This window comes from Leptosomus discolor, chromosome 8 (genome assembly GCF_034619465.1).
Source record: "Leptosomus discolor isolate bLepDis1 chromosome 8, bLepDis1.hap2, whole genome shotgun sequence".
Taxonomy (NCBI): domain Eukaryota; kingdom Metazoa; phylum Chordata; class Aves; order Leptosomiformes; family Leptosomidae; genus Leptosomus; species Leptosomus discolor.
This window is the reverse complement of record NC_141398.1, coordinates 29,306,536-29,326,521: the sequence shown is the minus strand read 5'-3', so window position 1 is coordinate 29,326,521 and position 19,986 is coordinate 29,306,536. Positions and strand designations below refer to the sequence as shown.

Genomic DNA, 19,986 nt, shown 5'->3' with positions numbered 1-19,986 from the left:
CCTACTCAGAAGTAAACCAGTTGTGCCTGTATAGTTGTTTTAATACATATAGACCCCGTATTTCCTATGCTTGCGCACAACAGCAAAGCAGGACTTGTAGAGCCTGCTGCAATATCCTGTCCTTCCTGGTCTGTCTAATATCATAGCTGCTCTGTTAAGACTGGACAACATCTGTATTGGATTTATATGGTGCTGCACCTCCTGTCCACCTGATGCACACCCTTCCTTCCCCGCCCCTCCATCCCAAACCTGTAAGTTCAGTGGGTTTTGCCCCATTTACCTGCCTCTGGACCTGCTGATCCATGTTGCTGGTCCAGTGCTTGCTGCCCCTTGGGAAGTGGAGCTGATCATCTTGAGAGGCAGCCCAAAGAGGTACATGTGAAGTTAAAAGCTGCCTTTTGCCACACTGGGATGCAAACACAAGTACAGTGGTTAGTATGTGAGAGGGAGTTAATCATGCCATGGCAAGAAATCTGAGAAGATGGAGGTGAGTTTATACTGATGGAAGTAGGTAATGGAAGAAGAAAAAAGAAAGCAAGCAGGAAAAAAGGAAAATAAGGGGAAGAGGATAGTTTTGGAAACACTTTGGATGGACCACTGCATGGGCCAGTGACAAAACTAAGCAACTTGGTCACAGCCATGTTGCTTCCTGGTTTTGTTGTTCCCCCCCCTTTCCTGTCAAGTAATTTAGGAGAGGGGTGGGATGTGAGCATGTTTGATAGTGAAGCCCTTTAGGTTTCAAGCTGTCTGGCAGGGTGGGCAGGATGAGCCCGGGGAATGTGGCTCTCAATCTATCTCTCTTGCTGTGACTGTCCTGCTGGTAAGCCCTTGACAGTCCACCCAGGGGAGTGAAACTCAGCCGATGTGTCTGTTTCTTGGTGCAGTTCTGTTTTCAGCTGATGATCAGTTTGACCAGCTGAGGGGAGCTGGCCAAGGCTGTGGAGCGAGTCTGTGTCTCTGCCGATGCCAGGGCCGGTGGCCTCTCTTGCTCGTGCTGCTCTGGCCACTCTGCTGTGTGCCTTGCAAATGGTTGTTAACTGGCATGTCAGGTCCCTTCTACGTGTGGAGTAGAGGCGTGCTTATGAAGGTGGTGTGAGTGGGCTATGTTTCTGGGAACCTAGCTGAAAAAAAGCAGAGGCTGAAATGCTTCAACCACCTCCATGAAAGACAGTAATGGTGGGTTTGCTTTAATCTCAATGTTTGTGTTATGGGGTCTGGTGTTTTTTTAATTGATTAAAAACAAGCAAAATGTTAATTTATTTATTGCTATGACCTTTGCTCACATTGCATTTAATCATTATGTTCTCCCATCATGAGTAGCTGTTACAGTCTCAAATTAACTACTGTACCTGGAGAGGAAGAGAGACGTTTGGTGTTACAGTACTTCATTAATACGACAGCAAACTTCTAAAATTCTATCTTCTGCATCCCCCCCTCCCCCTCCGCATCCCCCCCTGCCCCTCTGCATCCCCCCTGCCTTGCTGCTTAAGAGCAATTGCAACAAGCTGTCTGTGAAGTCATCCCATTTAGGAACAGGCTGTTGGTTAATCAGGAGTATATTTTTCTGGAGTTAGATTACCATGTTCTTGGGGCATGTTCTGATTTGTGGCACTTTTTCGAAAAGTGACTAATGAATTTTGAGACTGCCATAAAGGGGATCGTTGACTGAGAAATACTCAGCAGCATATACAGTTGGGATTCATTAGAGTATCCTGATTTGGGCAGCTGACATGTCTAGAGGCTTTTAAAGACATGGGTTTACAAAATTATTTCCTGTAATGCACTTTTGAGTAGTCTCCTATTTCTTCAGCTTGAGACAGATAGCTTGAATTGAATAAAGTTGCATCTTGTCAGTAAGAGGAGTAACGCTGAATCCCTGGCATTGTGCGCCTCGTCCGGACACAGGTCTGAGGCTTCGTGGCACCCTCCGGGTCTCTGTGCAGGGGGTAGAGAAGGAGGGAGCTTCTCTCGAAGGTGAGTCAGGGGAATCTCCGGATCGCTCTGATCTGCCCTCTAGAGGATAGCCTCCGGTCTCTCCAGTGACTGGGCAGGCAGGGTTTCCATAGCTAGGTGGAAATACTGTTCTATGCACACTTGCTCCTTGGGAGACCTCTGGGGACGCTGACAGACTGGGAATAGGCACAGTTGTTCCGAATGGGTGCTTTCCTGCTGAGTGAAAGCAGGACGTTAAAGATGTTGAACCCTGTAATCCTGGAGGGCCGTTATCTGGAGAAGGCATTCAGCAGTTGTTCCAATTGGGGAATTATTATTCAATATTCAGAAATATTTCTGCTTTATGTATAGGGTTTCTTACTGTCTTTTTAGGTCTAATCAACTTAAAAACAATCCATGACAGAGAAAGTGCAAACTTCTTCGCATTTGACTGGAAGGTAAACTGAGGCCCAAGAGAAACTTGTGAAATAAATTTGTGGCAGAAATGGAAGTTGAACTTGCTGCCTTTGGTTTGTCTGGTCCTATTGTGCAAACCTTTATGGACACAGAATGAGAGGGGCTTTCGTAACCACCTTAGGGTTTTCAGGGTAGAAAGTCATGTGTAGTCCTGACTATGGAAAGCACTGAAGCATATGCTGAAATTTCCCTAAGTCCACAGGGCTTGAATATGTCTCTGGAAAACTTTCCTGAAAAAGCATAGACCTTGGCATGTGCTTAAGTGCTTGTTATCTTACAAGATCTATAAGCACGAGTCTGCTCATCGATAGGGCATTAAAATTGTGGTGAGTTCCTGAGAGAGTGTATTTGAGATTGCGCAGCTAGAGGGCAGAAAAATTCAAGAAGAACCACAAATGTCCATACAAAATACCAAGGCTGAGTTTGATCTGAAAGCCCAGATGGAAACTGAGGGCTCCTCGGGCTTCTTCAGTGAAAGTTAAGGAGGAGTTAGTTATTTGCAAATGGGAGGGTGGGGGCTAAGAGAGGAAAATGAAGGAAGAGAAAGAGGAAGTTAACTCTTCTTCCTGCCTCTAGTTTGGGGGAAATTCTGGGTTGTTCTAGTTGTACCCTATAGATGAAATTCAGTATTCTCAAAAGACAAAGAATTTATTGTGGGATTGCATGCCCATGTGTCTTCTGTACTTGAAACCTGATGTCCCTTGAAAGGCATGTGTGCTCATGATGAAACTAGGTGCTTTGTTCCTTAAGCAACTGATATGATAAGGCTTTTTAGCCTGTTTCTCTGCACAAATAGAAAAAATACCATTTCTTCTGGAGGTTCTAAATGGGTGCTTGTTTGGTTCCAACTGAAAGGTGTAGCAGTAGCGAGCACCAGAGACTCAAGAGTGTTTCTACCTTGAATAGTAAAGAGCTTGTGTTGTTCCTTGCTTGTAATCATATTTGGAAGATTAAAATTTTTCCAATGGAATATTTGGGGGCTTTTTGATTTGAAGGGGAAAGCCACAATATGAGATTTAATTCCCCCCCCGAAGAGTCCAGTGTTGCTGTGGATGAGCTGGAGAGTCTTGGGAAAGTTTCTGCCCTTCCCATTACTAAGTGTATAAAAAGGCAGTGCCCACCAAGTGATTCTGCTGTGTTTCCAGATCCAGTTAATTCCTGTCATCAGCTACTTAATTTATTTTTTTTTTTTAAAGTTCCCTTTTCTAAGGCTTAATTTCAGGTACTGAAAACAGGAGAGGGTGAAGATACCATTCCCTTTTTCAGGTTCATCTTTTGAAGGAAGACATTTTGTAGGTACTCTCATGAAACAGAGTACTGGACCCTTTCCCCGACCTTTCTCACTCCCCAAAAAGGTCCTTCTGAGAGGCTGGGACAAAGTGCATATTAGAACATAGTGTGAAGCGAGGACAGGAGATGGGGAGTTTTTGTTCGTGTGCTTAGTTTCTCTGTGTGTCTGTAAGTGCAGATCACTGGACTGGAACAAAGCTCTCCTGATGGGAAACTGTTCTCAGTAGTAGCTCTTTGGTGCTCTGAACCACTGGAGAGGATGTTCTCCTTTAGGTGCCTGTCTCTAGTTCTCTCCAAAGCAGAAAATAAAGTGTAGACAAAAAGTTGCTTTATTTAAAAAAAAAAATCTGGTGATGATGAAACTATAGTCTATACATCTGCAGATTGAGACTTAAGACTGTTGTATATACTGGGCTGACGATTTCTCTAAGCACTTACCTTGTTTTTTTACACATAACCTAAAATTTTGTACTGAAAACTTAATACTAACTAACTTACTGTGTTACAGGAACATGTCTGTCTTTTCAGAATAACAACAAAGTCGGAAATGTGGGCTTTGGAGGAGGAAGAAGGGAGGATGTCTTTAGTTTGGGATAGCTGCCTAATGGGAGGGAAGGTGACAAAATGAAAATAAAATCTCCCTTATTTTATGGAGACATTTAATCTTCTAAATTCACAAGTGAGTTGCAGGTAAATGTTGCAGGTCAGGCCCATATCACTAATGCTTTTTTCCCCATTCTGGGCAGGATGATTTTGTATTTTGTTGTTAGCAGTACAGGTAGAAAAGACTACAGCTGTTTCTTCCCATCTAACTCTACAAAGGGAGAAATCTTTATTCCTCACCTTCCATCTCTGTGGAGGTACTAAAGTAAGAGAGAATGGTTGTATGTACATTTGTGACTTCATCACCCTAGTATTGGAGTCCCTCAGTCATTGACGTGTCTTAATCGGAGTGGTTGGAGCGGTATTGTCCCCCTTTTGCATATGGGGGATGGAAGCACAGTATGCTAGGTGACTTGTTCCCCAGCCACAGTTAGGCTTCCCAGAGCTGCTGGGAAACAAGTTCTGACACCACCCCTGCCCTGGTCCCGTTTTGATGACTTTGCCATTGCTTTTGCTGTTAAGTGTTTGCAGCTCTCTGTATATGAGTAGAGGTTAAGCTAGGAGTCATAGAATGAAATTGACGGAAAAGCAGCTAAATATGGGCACGGGAGGGAGAGAAGAAAATTTCCCCCCTGTGAATTGTGTCCTTTTTTGTGAGGAGAGAGTTTTCTGAAAGCTTTACTCAAAAGTCTACATCAGCTGAGAAGCCTTTTGCTGTATGAGAAAGAATATTAGGTAACATACTGTGAAGAATAATACCACATTTGAGGGACCCTTCAGGGGTGTACAAGATGGACTCTGATAGGTTTCTTTCATCTTTAGGTTTGAAGATGGGGTGCTTCACACTGTCATTTCAAAATGCGAACCTGCATGTGGTTATACAGCACTGTGCTAAAATAAAGAAGTTAGAATTGCTGTGATAATGGTGATTCTTCTGACTTTAGGTGCGCCTTTGCATAACCCCTTAATTTTATTTTTTTTAAAATTTACGGTATGAGACCATGAGTGATAGTGTATCTCATTTGTACTGCTGTTTAGATAAGTTTGTCTGTGGTATCTGTAGAGACTGATGGCAGGTGCCAGGGGAATCAGTGGAATTTCCCCTTTTTAAATTGTTAAAGTTTAGATCCAGATAGTACAGTCATTGGCTGGGAAGCTTTTTCTCCTCTGCTTTTGTGATTTGAATGGTTACTTCCTAAATATATTGATGATTTGCTGGTTACCCTGGGATATAGATCTGGGATAGCCATTTCCAGCTTGTTTCTAGAAATACCTGAAATCTCACTGTCTTACTGTTTAGTTTTGATTTGTTGAAATTCCTTTAGCCTAAGTCCTTGGTGAACTGAAGAACTAAAATATTTCTTTGAGTTGTAATGTGTCCATTAGGCCTTTCAGGCTGGTTCAAAGCAGTCAACGTTTAATTTGGATCATATCTCCTTTTAAAGCTGTTTGCCTTGTGTGGCAAGCTATTTCTTACCATGTGGGTCATACTAGTCATTAGAGATTGATGTCTCCTTGTGCTAGGTATGCATTAACACTGTGAGTTCCAGCCAGCAGGCTATGAAATCTGCCTTTAGCCTTTGGAAGAAAGAAGACAGTGATTTTTAGGGATGTTTAGGTTGGCTTTTGGGCTTCCAAACTCTTGCCTGCTTGGGTGCTCTCTGAGGAATCAAGACTGTCCTATAAACTTAAAAATCTGAAGGTCAGGTGGATTAGAAGACCTCTCCTGGTGAACATAGACGTTTCTTCTTTGAAATGCTCACTCTGAGATTTTTGGGAAGTTTTAATTGTTCTGTGAACCTAGACCTTAATTCTGTTTCAGACAGAATTTCTGTTAATTCTGTCCTGAAGGATTGTGCATGTGCGTTGATTGATCAGTAGCAAGTGAAATCAATGCAGTTTTGACTCTTCTCTCTATTTTATTAGCCTTAGAGAAGCTTTCATGATTGGATTAGGTTTAAATTTTATTGCCTGTTATTGTGCTCATGTGGATCTTGTCTATAATTAAATGCTCAATTCCTTTTTGTGATGTAGAAAAGGCATTGAAACTTTATAGTAGAGTGGAATAAGATAAAGCAAGAGACACTAATTGAACTCTTGCACGTACATAAAGAATGTACAGGTGATGATATTGTTATTTTTGTACCTAGAGAGAGCCGGTTTGAAACCTTTGTGGTCAGTGCTCTTTTTTTGTGTGCACCCAGGCTAATGTGAACAGATTGTATGGGCAGATTTGGAAGGCAGGTGTTCACATCACAAAACCACTGCTGTAGTTGCCATGGTGTGCTGTACCATTCTCAAGTGAAAATGTCAAAAGTAAATGGACACAAACTAACTTTTACCTGTATTAGTGGTTCTTTGAGGTCATTTTCTGGCATGTTAATGGTTTAGTATGGGGAAAGTTGCTTACTGATGACAGAAAATTATGTTACCTTCTTTCTCATAGAAACAAATCTATACTTTCGCAATATCTGGCATCAAATTTTCAGTCGCCCCAGTTTGCTTTCCAGTTTTGAATGTTTGAAACCCCTTGGTTACAGGTCTAGGAACCACCTTTTCACAACTGCACTTCCTTGCCGTAGCATTTTGCTTTTTCGTATGTTCAGTATCTTTATTGTCTTGATCTCTCTTCGGATTAAAATTATGGCATGTATTGGTTAAATGCGCATTTTCCCCTATTAGTCCACAGGAAGTAGGAATCTAGTTATCATTTTAGCTTGCCTGTTAATACCTCAATTCAAGTGATACGGTTGGCTTCACTTCTCAGGCCTGGATATCACAAGGTCTATCTCCCAAGTGAAAATACATCCCCCAAAGGGGGATTTGTGGGTAGAGAGGAGGTAAGCTTTTTCTTGTACAGCTCTGACTGCTTGTTCAGATGGCCATCACCTGCACACAGGCATACACAGACTTACATATCAGATGCAAAATAGATGAAACTTCTGACTTAAGAACACATTCCTGAGTCACTTAAGCTTGTTCTTTATATAGTGTATAATTTGTTTTGGAGTTAGAAGTGTGTCTTCCCATTACCCACTCTGATAATGGTGTTCTAGAACAGCTGCATTTGGGGTTTTGCCTTGCTTTATGAAGCTTCAAAAAGAAATATACTGATGATAAGTGATTTTCAACATGTGTAGTGGAAAAGGGGAGTTGGCTATTTCAAGAGATTAAAGAAATTCTCTTCCTTTTTTCCCTTTATCACAGATGCCCGAGACGTAGAGCAATTGAGTAAGAATAACATTACGCACATTCTTTCAATCCATGACAGTGCCCGCCCTATGCTCGAGGTAAGAGGTGTGGGGGACTCCATGGTAAATTCTTACTTTGCAGTTGACTGTTACAGTCCTCTTGGGGTTAATTTCTTGTTCTGTACAATTGGTGTTTTGAGACTTGATTTTTCTTGTGGAAATGTTTGACAGCTGTAGTTTTGGGATCCAGTCACAGATTTTGTTGCTGTTGCCGTCATAACAGCAAGAAATCTAACTGAAAAAGGAAGAGACAATTACAGTGTCAATCTATAACACAATAATGGCATTGTGTTATTAGTTTAATAGTAAAGGTAAGTTTCCTTCTGTGTGGAGTTCAAGCATCACATAAACAACAAAGTTCCTTCTCCCCCTTCCCCAATACCAACCCTCCTTTGTACTTGGGCACCTTTCTTGAATCTTTAGCAGATCGTTGTGTAAGAGGTTTGCAGTCCTTTTCGATGTAAAATAGCCTTATTTAGGCTTGGGGTGTGGGAGGAACCAGTGCTCCCTCATATAATACGTCTAATATAGCAGAGCATCTGTAAGTCTCCAACGCTTTAACATGAAGTAGCATTCCCCACTTTACTGAAGGGTAGCAAACCTGAAGAGCTAACATGACTTGACGTGCTCTGTCATCTTGAGCAGTGAAAGAGCTGGAACTAGGCAGCAGGTCTCCTGTGTGGGAATGTTGTGCTTTCTTCTTTACACCAGCTTATGTTGGAAGGAGGGGAGTTTGGCTGGGCTTTGCTACACCTTAAAATCCACCTATTTGATTTATGTTGGAAACTGTTGCCACCTTAAATTTGTTTGTTCCTTCCCTGCATTCCACTTTTCATGAAATATGTTAAAATAATGGATAAGGAAGTTGCTGGTGTTACCCCTCAAATGCTGCTGGGAATCTCTGCTTTTCATTCTCTTCATGTAAAAAGTCTCTAGTGAATTCAGTCCTTAAATTACAGAATTTCCACCTCTCCCAAGCAAGTTAATAGGTAAGCTGAACAAAAGGTGTCCCTAGTATGTCACGATTAAAACCAAAATCAAGTTAATGGTGAATTCAAAGTTGACCTTGAACTTGGAAGTGTGCTGAAGCAGATTTTTAGCTGTTGACTTTTTATTACATTGACCATTTGACTTCTGTTGTGCCTGATGCTTGTTAAGTGTGAAACATAATGAATTTCAAGAGTGGTCTTAGTTGAAGAGGTAAACAGTTGTACTGAGTAAGAGAGATGCAATGTTTCCTTTAGGGTGCAGTTCTCTAAAATGAATAGAAGCTTGCTTTGTTTTATTATCATGATTAGAAAAGTAGGAAGACTAATTATGGCACAGATCAGCTGCAGTCTCACACCAGTGTTTCTTGCGGTGGCAGTGGTAGTTTTGGCAGCCCACACGCCGCCTCCTTGCTTGTGGTAGTGCATCTGTGAGGCTGCATGGTAAATAGATCTGGGAGCTTTTGTGGGTTAAATATAACCAAGTCACCATTTGTTCATCTAGCTACCCCCACAAAACACATGAAGAATTATATTTACCCTGATCTGTTCCTGATCTGGTTCACAACAGTGTTTCAAAAGTTGCAGTGTCAACAAAGTAGTGTCTGATTGAGCATGGACTTGCTTCATTCACGCCTTCTTCTAAAAGAAATGTTTCTCCAATGTGCCTTCTATTTTCTCAGTGTGCAATATACTCCTTTATCTGCCTGTGGTCTGGAAAATAACTGTTAAAACTTCTCCCCAGTTCTTAAAATAGTGGAAGGATTGAAAGTTCCATTTGTTTGGGAGCTGAGCTGATTATTAATTACCTTATCTTTCATGGTCTTACTGTGGTGCTTGTTTGCAACTAAATGCTTCTGTTTAGGAGCAAGGGCCTAGAAAACATCTATTAGGTTGTGTTACTTCCTTTGTTATTTACATCTTTGCCAGGTTGTAGGTAGGTTTGTTTACAGCTTGTGTATCTACATTGTGCTTGGGGCTTGTTCTCAAGTCCACTGAAGTCATATCTGAAGTCAAATGGAAATGCTTTCCCTATGTATCTCCCTCTTTTCCTTTACCCCCAGATTTCACTTGGGGAAAGTGAATGCCTACATTTGTGTTCAGAAATTCATCTGATGTTCTTTGGACCTTTAAACATGGAATCGCAGTGATGTGAGAATCTTTTTTTTTTTTTTTCCCCCTGAGATTCTCTGTTTTATGCATGCGTGTTTATGTGAATGCTGATCATCTGTGAAGAGCTGCATTTTATTGGACTGCAGTAGTTGCATTTGTCTTTTGCTAACAATATCTCAAGTATTTCATAGTCAACGTATAGGAAATGATGCAAAAATTTCATTAAACAAAGCTTTCTGTGCAAGCTGTGGAATGTAAGTGGTTTTTGGACATTGAAAACTCAGTAGTGTTGTAGTAACATGTTATCAAAAAGAATTTGGTCTTTTTTGGCTGTCTGTGAAACAAACGGATGTAGATATATACCTTAGCACTCTCAAAGAAGTCGCGAATTACCCACATCTTGCTTGTCAGATTTTGAAGTTTCAGTAATGACTGTTTTGATGCAATAATACTTCTGAAACAGTACTTAAAGCTGATAATGAGGGGTAGAGAATGAAAATGACCACTCTGGTTTCATTGTCCATGCTGAGGAATGCAGTACTCAAGAAATAAAAGCAAACGTCAGTGTGTGAAGTGAACACTAACTTGCTACAGATTGTAAAATTAGTTTCCATTGCAGTAACCTATGGCGTTGCCCCTCTCTGCAATGTTACAGACTGTTTTTACTTGGTCGTTTAAAATACTCACAGTACCTTTTAAAAAGTGTGCTTTCCTCTTTGCTTTGTATACTGCAGTATTTGGATATATGTTCCTTGTAAGTTGGTAAGCTATTAGAAAATGATTGAAGAGTTTCACAAGAAAGTATTATATTGGTTTAGGTTATATAGTATGTGCCTGTTGAGAAATAACTTAAAAAGAAGTTTTCTTATTGAAATTAGGTTTTGGACATTATCTCAGTGATCATTTACAAGCCCTCATGGATGTCTGATTTATGGGCGGCTCATAATCAAAGTTTGGCCTTAGGAAGTTACTGTGTACTTTCAAGCTGGAATAACAGGAAAAAGTAGGTTTAAAAATCAGTTGGATTCTAAGACTCTTTATAACTTTAGACATTGGCAGCCTGCATTAAATAAAAGACACAGAATTGTTTTGTAGGGCTTTGAGTGGTTTAGACTGAAATTTGCCAAAATCTGGCCTGAACCGTCTTGCAGTATTGCCCCTTAGTTCTTTTTTTATAAACTGTTTCAAGGAAATTTGTCCTCTAATAAAACCAATTCTGAAATTAATTTATATTTAGAGAGCACCCTAAGGCTATTGTTCCAATAAAGTACACCATTGTTATACAGGTTCTTAACCACGTAGGAAAGCATTTTGTAGTTTAAAGATGGAGGTTTATAACTCCATCACAAAAAACTATAGGTAACTGCTGGTGTGTCCAAGAGAAAGGACTGAATGCCTTATGTATGGATCAAGGTTTGTTATTTCAGATGCACAGAAGTCACTCCATGAGTGAGAGCGGTGTCCAATAGCATCACGTGTGTTCCACAGAGGCAGTAGCCTTGGTGAATCAAGTTGGCACCTCCAGAACACTTTAGACGCCTGCCTATGGAACACTCACAGATGTTTTATAAATCCACACAAAAGCCGTATACAGAGGACAATAATCAGTTTTTTTGCCACCTGCTTTCTAATCTATTTCTCAGCTAGTTCAGGCTTTAAAATCTCTATTCAGAGTGTGAGACACTCTGAAAGGCAGATGGGGAAACTTATCTCAGAGTGTGCTTTAAATAATAGTGTTTCTGGCAGTGACCTGTTGGACTTATCCAACAGGTTGTCATCTATCTGGACTTCTGTAAGGCCTTTGACACAGTCCCCTACAACATCCTTCTCTCTAAATTGGAAAGAGATGGATTTGGTGGATAGACTGTTCAGTGGATGAGGAATTGGTTGAATGGTCGCATCCAGAGGGTACCAGTCAATGGCTCAATGCCAGTTGGAGATTGGTGACTCCCTCAGGAGTCTTTACTGGGACCAGTGCTATTTAATATCTTCATCAGTGATGTGGACAGTGGGATCGAGTGCACCCTCAGCAAGTTTGCAGACAACACCAAGCTGAGTGGTGTGGTTGACATGCTTGAGGGATGGGATGCCATCCAGAGGGACCTGGACAAGCTCAGTACAGGCTCGTGGATGAAGGGATTAAGAGCAGCCCTGCTGAGAAGGACTTGGGGGTACTGGTGGATGAAAGGCTGGATGTGAGCCAGCGATGTGTGTCTGTAGCCCAGAGAGCCAATTGCATCCTGGGCTGCATCAAAAGAAGTGTGGCCAGCAGGTCAAGGGAGGGGATTCTGCCTTTCTACTCTGCTCTGGTGAGACCCTACCTGCAGTGCTGTGTCCAGCTCTGGAGTCCTCAGCCCAGGAAAGACATGGACCTGCTCGAGCAGGTCCAGAGGAGGGCCACCAAAAATAATGAGAGGGATGGAGCACCTCCCCTATGAGGAAAGGCTGAGAGAGTTGGGGTTCTTCAGCCTGGAGGAGAGAAGGCTCCGGGGAGACCTTATAGCAGCCTTCCAGTACTTAAAGGGGGCCTATAAGAAAGATGAGGACAGACTTTTTAGCAGGGCCTGTTGCGACAGGACAAGGGGTAATGTTTTTAAACTAAAAGAGGGCAGATTTAGAGTAGATATAAGGAAGAAATTTTTTACGATGAGGGTGGTGAAACACTGGCACAGGCTGCCCAGAGAGGTGATAGATGCCTCATCCCTGGAAACATTCAAGGTCAGGTTGAACAGGGCTCTCAGCAACCTAATGTCATTGAAAATGTCCCTGCTCACTGCAGGGGTGTTGGACTAGATGACCTTTAATGGTCAATTCCAACCCAAACTATTCTGTGATCTCTTGGTATAACTCTTTCTTTTTAAAACTAGGACAAATGGCTGTTGGGATTGGAGGCTAAAAGGCCAAAGGTCTGACAATTGTGACATCCCTATATCCTAACGAAGCTGGTGCGGTCAGTCAGAACCTACAGAGAATGTGGAAGCACTCTTAACAAAGCCTGAGCAATTCTTTGCCCTGTTGCTTCAAAGGTTTCCAGCTAGGTATTACTTCACTGCATAAGATCTGGAGTCTAACAAATTTTGTGCCAGCTGATCAGAGCGAAGTAAGTAAAGGCGTATCTTGTTAATCTTGCCAGAAGAATCTGGTTGCAGGTCCATCGAAGCTAAGGGTGTTTCTCTGTGGATTTTCCAGGTGTTTGACTCTGTTCTGGGGGATGTCACATGAAGATGAATGTCAGCCCAAACCAAACAGGATGTTGATGTGGATTGTGCAGATGCTTGAAAACAGTGCTGTGATGGACAGTCATGTCCAAGCAGCTGAACTTGCAGCATCCTTAATCCTCTCTTACCATTCTTCTCACTGTCCTCCCAACCACACACACTTAAATACAGGCAAAAGCAAGAATGCTTCGTCTGCTGCATTGGGCAGTGATTGCTGTGTGCAATGCAGGAATGAGTACAGCATGAGTCCCGGGGGAGGAAGGGGTGCTAGAAGTTCTGGTCAGACAGTTGCTCAGGCCCTGTCGCAGAGAGGTATCATCTACAAACAGAGGAAGGGATGGATGGACCTTCCGTGGGTCTCCATGTGGAGAACCCACCTCAGAGAACAGCATGATATGCGTGGCTAGCAGATGACATCACACAGATTCAGACTGGAAGTAAACAAGACTTTAACTGTGAGTGTAAGTTCGTGCTGAAATACATTGCCAGAGGCAACAGTGGATTTTCTTGCATGCTCTGTTTTTGTGTGGAAGTTGACTCAGGTAAGGCAGGGTTACAGAGGTGTTTGAGCTTTGCACTTTACAGCCAGAGCATTTCACAGTCCTCGATCCATCCAAGACGCTTTGAGGTGCCAGTTGTGGTGACTGTTATGTGCATTGTAGACACCTGTCCATCAATCAGGAAATGGACTGAAACTACCAGCTTCTTTCACACGGTCCACCACACATTTGTCAGTTACTAGTAATTTTGCTGTTGCTCTTGACCTGCACCAGGGTTTGACCTAGTAAATGTATGAATCCTGTGACCAGTTGCCTGTGGTTGTGGAATTCTTTGGCATTAATTTATTTATAGCATTGTCATTGTCAGATTGACCACTGCTGCATTTCAGGAAGCTCTGTATGCTGCGCTCGTCTTGGACACTTTGTAGTGATCACAGTAATGTAGATCTTAAATCAACAAGAGTTTACCTGTGCACAGGCACACAATCTCCTCTGCCACAAAGCTTTCTGTTGTTCACTCTGTTTATGGCAGATTGCATTAAGAGTAGGCTTTTACATGTATGCTGCTTCTATATGTATGTCAGTTTTCTTTCTTTGTTTTCTGTTGCTAGAGAATATTTGGTTTGTTTTTATTTTTAGTGTGTTGATTTTTTCAGGTGAGGAAAGAGTGTATCAGTATAAGTGATAGTTTCAATTAAGTTATTTGGATGAAGTGTAAGTAAATGAAATCCCAACAAAAGATGCACAATTTTTGGGGTTAGAGGGTATTGTCATCTCACTCTGCTCAGTACCAAAGCTGTCATAAGTTTTAGGCATCTCCATTTCATGTGAACAGCCGAGCTGTGTCCCTGTGGTACTCATGTACTAGATGGTTCTGCTTAAAGTCTTACCGTTTGTGGGATTTCTTCCCCAAACAAAAACAGTGATCTTAAAGCACTGTATGGAGTTTTTTGAATGTTGCAATAATGTCTTCTGGTTGCTGAGAAAATCCTCTGTGATGCCTGTGAAACTCTTTATTTTTCTTTAGTTTTCTTAAAATGTTAGCTTTATAGGTTATGTTTTTTCCCCCTCATTCTGCGTAGTTAACCAGAGCACCTGCAGAGGACAGTTATTTATTCTTTTTTTTTTTTTTTTCTTTGTATTCTGATGCCATTAACAATATCATTTTAATCTGGTATGTGCTATCTCCAGAGCAATGGGTTTCCTCCCCTTTCTCCTGAATTGATGACTACCTAAGTAAGTATTGATACGCTAGGTGGATGGAGCGGTGGGGGAGCTAGGGAAGACCTAATTGCTGACTGAACTAAGCCTCTTCCTTGTCCAGTCTGTTAGCTGGTGCAGCCAGCACAACTTAAATGAACTATATCTTTGAAAATAAAAGCTTTACAAGCCAAGTCATATTATAAAGAATTTTAGATTTTTTTTTTCCTTGCAAATTTTAAAATTTTAATTAGAATAGAAATAGGTTTCAAATACTGATTTAGATCTTTTAGAACAATTTTTCATACTCCTGAGTAAACAGGCAAATGCATTAATAGAATACAGGCAACAAAAAGATGCTGTAACTGGAACAGAACTAGTAAGTGTGAGGAATAGATGTTGTAGAAAAATAAGGATGATACAGAGAAGCTGTATTAACTTCTCTGCACCAGTTTTATCTCTGCTGAATGCTGTGATATACCTGTTTTATAAAGCATTAAGGGTGAGAAAGTTGCAGCTGGGGAAATCACAAGAAGAAGTGCTGGATGGAGTTTATGAATTAAAAAAGAAAAGTCTTCCATTGGCTGGTAAATCAGACCTTTGGAGGAAAGTGAAGAGCTAAATAACTGAATACTTCTCAAAAACTGAGAAATGTTTCTAAGATCAAATTATCATAGCCTGCAGACCTAGTATAGATAATACATTCATATCAGCTTGCATTAAGATCTGGAATCTAGTTTCATATTTTTTTAAGCCCGGCTGGATGTTGTAAATCTTAATGCAGTTGATCTTTAGACTATACATGTGCAGTTTTTTGGAGAAGGAAGGTAAACGAAGCTATAGAGGAACTGAACTGGCAGCTCTGGCACAATGCAAGTAATCTGCTTAGCATAGTTTGTGGATAGATTTTTGCAGCTATTTTTGCAGCTATCATATTTTCTGTTAGCAGTTAATGTGATGAAGTTTACTATGGAAGAACTTTTACTGAAGCTTTGAAGTGGAATAGCCTCATCTCATTTTAGTTTTCTAATTCTTTCTTTACATCACCAGTTTGTGGAAACTTTTATTTCTCTCATGGTTGTGCATTCTGGACTGACTTCATTTGGTGTGTGTGTATAACAGGGATTAGCCTGTGCTAAAACAAAAGAAAAAATTCCTGTGTTGTGTCCCCAGTATCCCCAGCTGATGACTCTGCAAGTGCTGAAAGCTGCCTTAGAACTTTCTTCTTTGGTTCTGTAATCTGAAGGAATATACTCATACAGACAGCAGTCCAGAACGCATTTGTCTGGACTCAAAAACATATCACTGCTCAACACAAAATAACTAAATAGGGAAATACTGGGAAACCAATCAGCCCTACTTTTTTTTTTTTTTTTTTAAAAAAAAAAGCATATACTAATTCTGGACAGATGCTGCTCAGCAAGTGAGAACCGCCAGTCTATCAAAACTGTGTTATGATGTTGGAGAGCATACAGAAGTCTTGAGCTGTAGGAGGCCATTCGTATATGAAAATTGCATCTTGGTGACATGATGAGAGAAATCCCTGCTGGATATGGCTGGGCAACATGTTCTCTGTACAGGTTTTGCTGTCTTTGGTATCCAGGACAAAGGCTTACAGGAAATATTAAAGAGGGAGGTGGCAAGACAACCTTCAAAGTCAGAGTTGCTGATATCATATTGCAAGGTCATTGCTGTTGTATAATGGTCAGCTCTACAGATTTATAATTTAGTCAAGTCACACTGTTGCATTTCCATCTATAGCATTAAGCTCTTATATCCCCAGTGTTGGAAACTGTCAATTTTCTGCCTTTGTGCTACCATCAAGAGGAAGTGTACAAGCACTTTTTCTAATAAAAAACTTAACTTTCTTCTATGATGTTTCGCTGCCTTTGCATGGTAAGGGTTTCCCCTCATGAGGTGTTTCAGAAGGCCATGCTGAGCAAAATAGCTACCATTTTTCTTTCAGGTGTAGCAGCACCAGACAATTCTCTCTAGTTTGAAGTGATGCCCTGTCTGGCATTTGCTCTGCTTGTGAAGTTGGATGCTCTGACTAATTTTTCAAAAATTACATCAGTAACCCACTAAGAAGCCTCCAAGAGACTTCCACAAAGAGGCTTTTAAAGTGTGTCAGCCCAGGCCTTCATCATGGGTACCCTTGGCAGAGGCTGTTGTGCTGATGCGCTAAATTAGTTCACTGTTTGAATTGCTGAGCACACAACCTAGCTGTGTCAGGAGAGGCACATTCCTGTAGCAGCAGATGGCAGGGAGGAGAGGATGAGGACCATTTGAAGCTTTCAATGGTGAGCTGTTTGCACGAGAGATGTTTAGACCAGTAAAGGCCTGCTGTTTCTCATTGCTTGGGTACAGTGTTGACTAGAGCAGAGCAAATGCTCTGACCTGCTCTGTGCAGAGGACATGATGTGAAGAGTCTGTAATCCATGCTTGTAATGTGAGCATATTGCAGAGGTGTAGTGATCAAGTTCCAGCATTCCTTGAAAGAAAGAAGCAGATGGGTTATATTGGTTTATTGTAGTACTTGGAGATCTCCTTGGGGGTTCAAGGACCAAGTGTGATAGGTCGTGCTCAGATGTTAGATATGCCCTGACATTCCTGAGGGCTGAATACATCATCTAGTCAAGGCTGACTAACAAGGTACTTCCTCTCAGCTGAAGTATGTAGTCCTGTAAATATTCTTGGTGTGTCCTAAAGGAGATAAACTACAATTTAGCATAAAGTTATTAGTGTTTTCTCCCACTCTGCATTCTTTCAGATGAGCCAGGTTAGAATTGGAATTCAGGATTAGAAATAATATGTGCAGCTTTCTGTGCAAGTAAAGTGAAATCCTTAACTCTTCAACATTTTCCTTTTATTTTACAAAGGGTGATAGAGAGGAGAGATAGGGAAGGAGGGCTTGAACAGGACACTTTACATTTGTAATAGGCACATTCCAGCCTTAATGACAAGGACTTTTCAAAAGTGTCACCGAGGCAACTTCCTAAGAAAACCATGAACAAACATTACAAAAAACCCCATGACTTGTAAAAACTATTGTATTATTCAAGATAACACAAACCAAATGTATAAACTCTATTGCAGGAGCATCCTGCTTTCTGTTGTTCATGTTCTTCATATAATTTCAATTTCATTTATAGTATTTTTCAAAACCAAACCTGAGTGTGTTGTTCACTAAAGTCAATTGGTGGTTGTTTTTTGCTGAAACACAAATGTATTTTCTGTGAGTCATTAATAAAATCAGCACCAATGCTGATTGCTACAGAAAGTAACTGAAAGGACAAACAAACGGTTGAACGGTTTTCAGTTTAGCAGGTTCAGTTTGGTGCATTACTGGACAAAACCCTTGATAACTTCTTGTTGGTTTGGCTTGAGGAAGCTTTGTGCCGGCTGTTTCCCACTTTAGCTTTTTTGCTGAAATGCCCCTAAACAAAAATAAGTCCTCCTGCCCTCATCTGTTGATGTGACGACTCAAATTAACACATGGTTTTTGACTAACCTGAAAGAACTTGCCAGGTGCTGGAGGTTTTCTATTTGCATCTGGGTTCACAAATTTAAGTTTAGGGGTTTAGGTCTAAAAAAAATTTCTTGGAAGTCGTTGATGGCATCTTTACATAAATTTAAATAGGGAGGTTTAATGCCAAAAATACAATCATGCTCTTTTCAAACTTTTTTTTTTTTTTTTTTAATAACCCCTTCCCCCCACTCCCTGCTCTTGGAGAACAGAGATTTGTAATTTGAGGTTCTTTCCCCCTCTCCTCGCCTCTTAACATCTGAAGTTCTAGTTCAGGTTTCCAGTGCTAACTAGAACCTCAAAAATGTTATATATACAGCAGTGGTGGGGACAATGTTCTGAAGAACATCTGTAAAAAACATTACTTGGAAAAACCACTAAACATGAAATAATGAGTAGCATTTTTAGTCCTTCCCCTCATTCTCATGCGTACTGTTTTGCTAGAGTACTCAGTTTTACACAAAAATTGCTGGACAGTTTTCTTTCACAGATAAACTGTATGTTAGTAGGATTTAAGGTGTAATCAAACAGCATCATTCTTAATGACTTCAGAACATCTTTGATCATTACAGAGGAGAAAATATCCATATCAGTGCTGCATTTGTCTCACGGTACTTTTCACACCTCATCCTGTTCAGAGTTGAAATTATTCTTGGTATTGTGTCATTAAATTTGTGTGTGCTCTTTAAAGATCCTATTCTCAGTCACTGATCCATTATCTGACATGTAGCACTTGTAGATGTGTCATTTTGCCACTGCAGGATTCTACACCTTCTACTAAAAAACCCCAAATGCTAGTTTGCAAGTTTCCTTAAAATGAAGCTGGAGTTTTTAAAATAGATTATAGGTAAGTAGAATAGAAACAGTGTTCCTTAAACGGGACTGTTATGTTTCCAGAGCACTTCATGAAATACTGGACTTAATAACAAATTAAATTATCTTGAATTGAATTATCTTTCTTAGAAGCTAATGATATTAGGAAGGTGGTGTTCTATAGTCATACCGACTTTTCCGAATGTGTGATAGCTGTTCAATTTCCAATCTTATAGACCAAACTCTAAAATAATTACAAATTTGAAAATGACTGCAATTCCATGAATACCTTATTAACTGTGGCGTAAAACCTCTGCATATATATGTGTGCGCCTAAACCTTTTTGTTTTTAATACCTTGATGCTCACTGCAGCAGAACTGACTTGGTTCTAGAATCTGTGATTAAATTGTGCAAGTGTTGTTGTTGTTTCTCAAATAACAGTGAATTTTAGAAATTTTACTTAACTCTCGGTTGTTTCAACTTTGACAATCTTGAAATCGGAATACTTGCTCTAGTTTTGTTAGCTCTCACTGTATCGGTTTAACTGTAGCATTTAGTTTCAGGGCCTAAGAGGGACAGAAATCTAGTTTTGGTGGTTATTCTGTCTGCTGAAACAGAAAACAGAAAAGAAAATTATTTTATTTTACTGATTTTTTTAAAAAATTTTTTTTGAGGTAATCTTAACTGGTTAAATACACCAGAAGAAATGCGAGTGCTGCTTTTATTTGATGAGGGCATCAGTTAGGATCATGATGTGAATAATAAGGAAAATGTTTAGAGAAGTGTGTGTAGGGTATTGGAGAGTGCGGGTGTTTGGTGGTAAAGGTGATTGCTGGAGAAAGTGAGTAATGATTTAAAAGTAACAAGTGGAAAGTAGTCGTGAATTGAGATGAGTAGCAGAAAGCTGTGTTCAGCATCTCTTTGATCTAGGAGCTTGGGTTTGAACACATTCCATATATACAGAATATATATAACTTGTGTAATTAAAAAGTTTGGATTGATTTTTTTCAAATTATTTTAAAATCAGTAGTCTGGAAGAAAGCTTGTTTGGAGAGAAGACATGACTGACAACTGTC

The 19,986-nt window shown here is 40.5% G+C and overlaps 1 protein-coding gene across 1 annotated transcript in view; it reads left to right on the top strand.

Annotated features, from left to right (window-relative positions):
* DUSP22 (dual specificity phosphatase 22) overlaps positions 1–19,986 on the top strand; it is a 44,691-nt gene that overhangs the window by 6,824 nt on the left and 17,881 nt on the right. Inside the window, exon 3 of the mRNA XM_086469023.1 lies at positions 7,510–7,592. Coding sequence (XP_086325149.1) covers positions 7,510–7,592 — 83 coding nt within the window. The remainder of the gene's footprint in view (positions 1–7,509; positions 7,593–19,986) is intronic.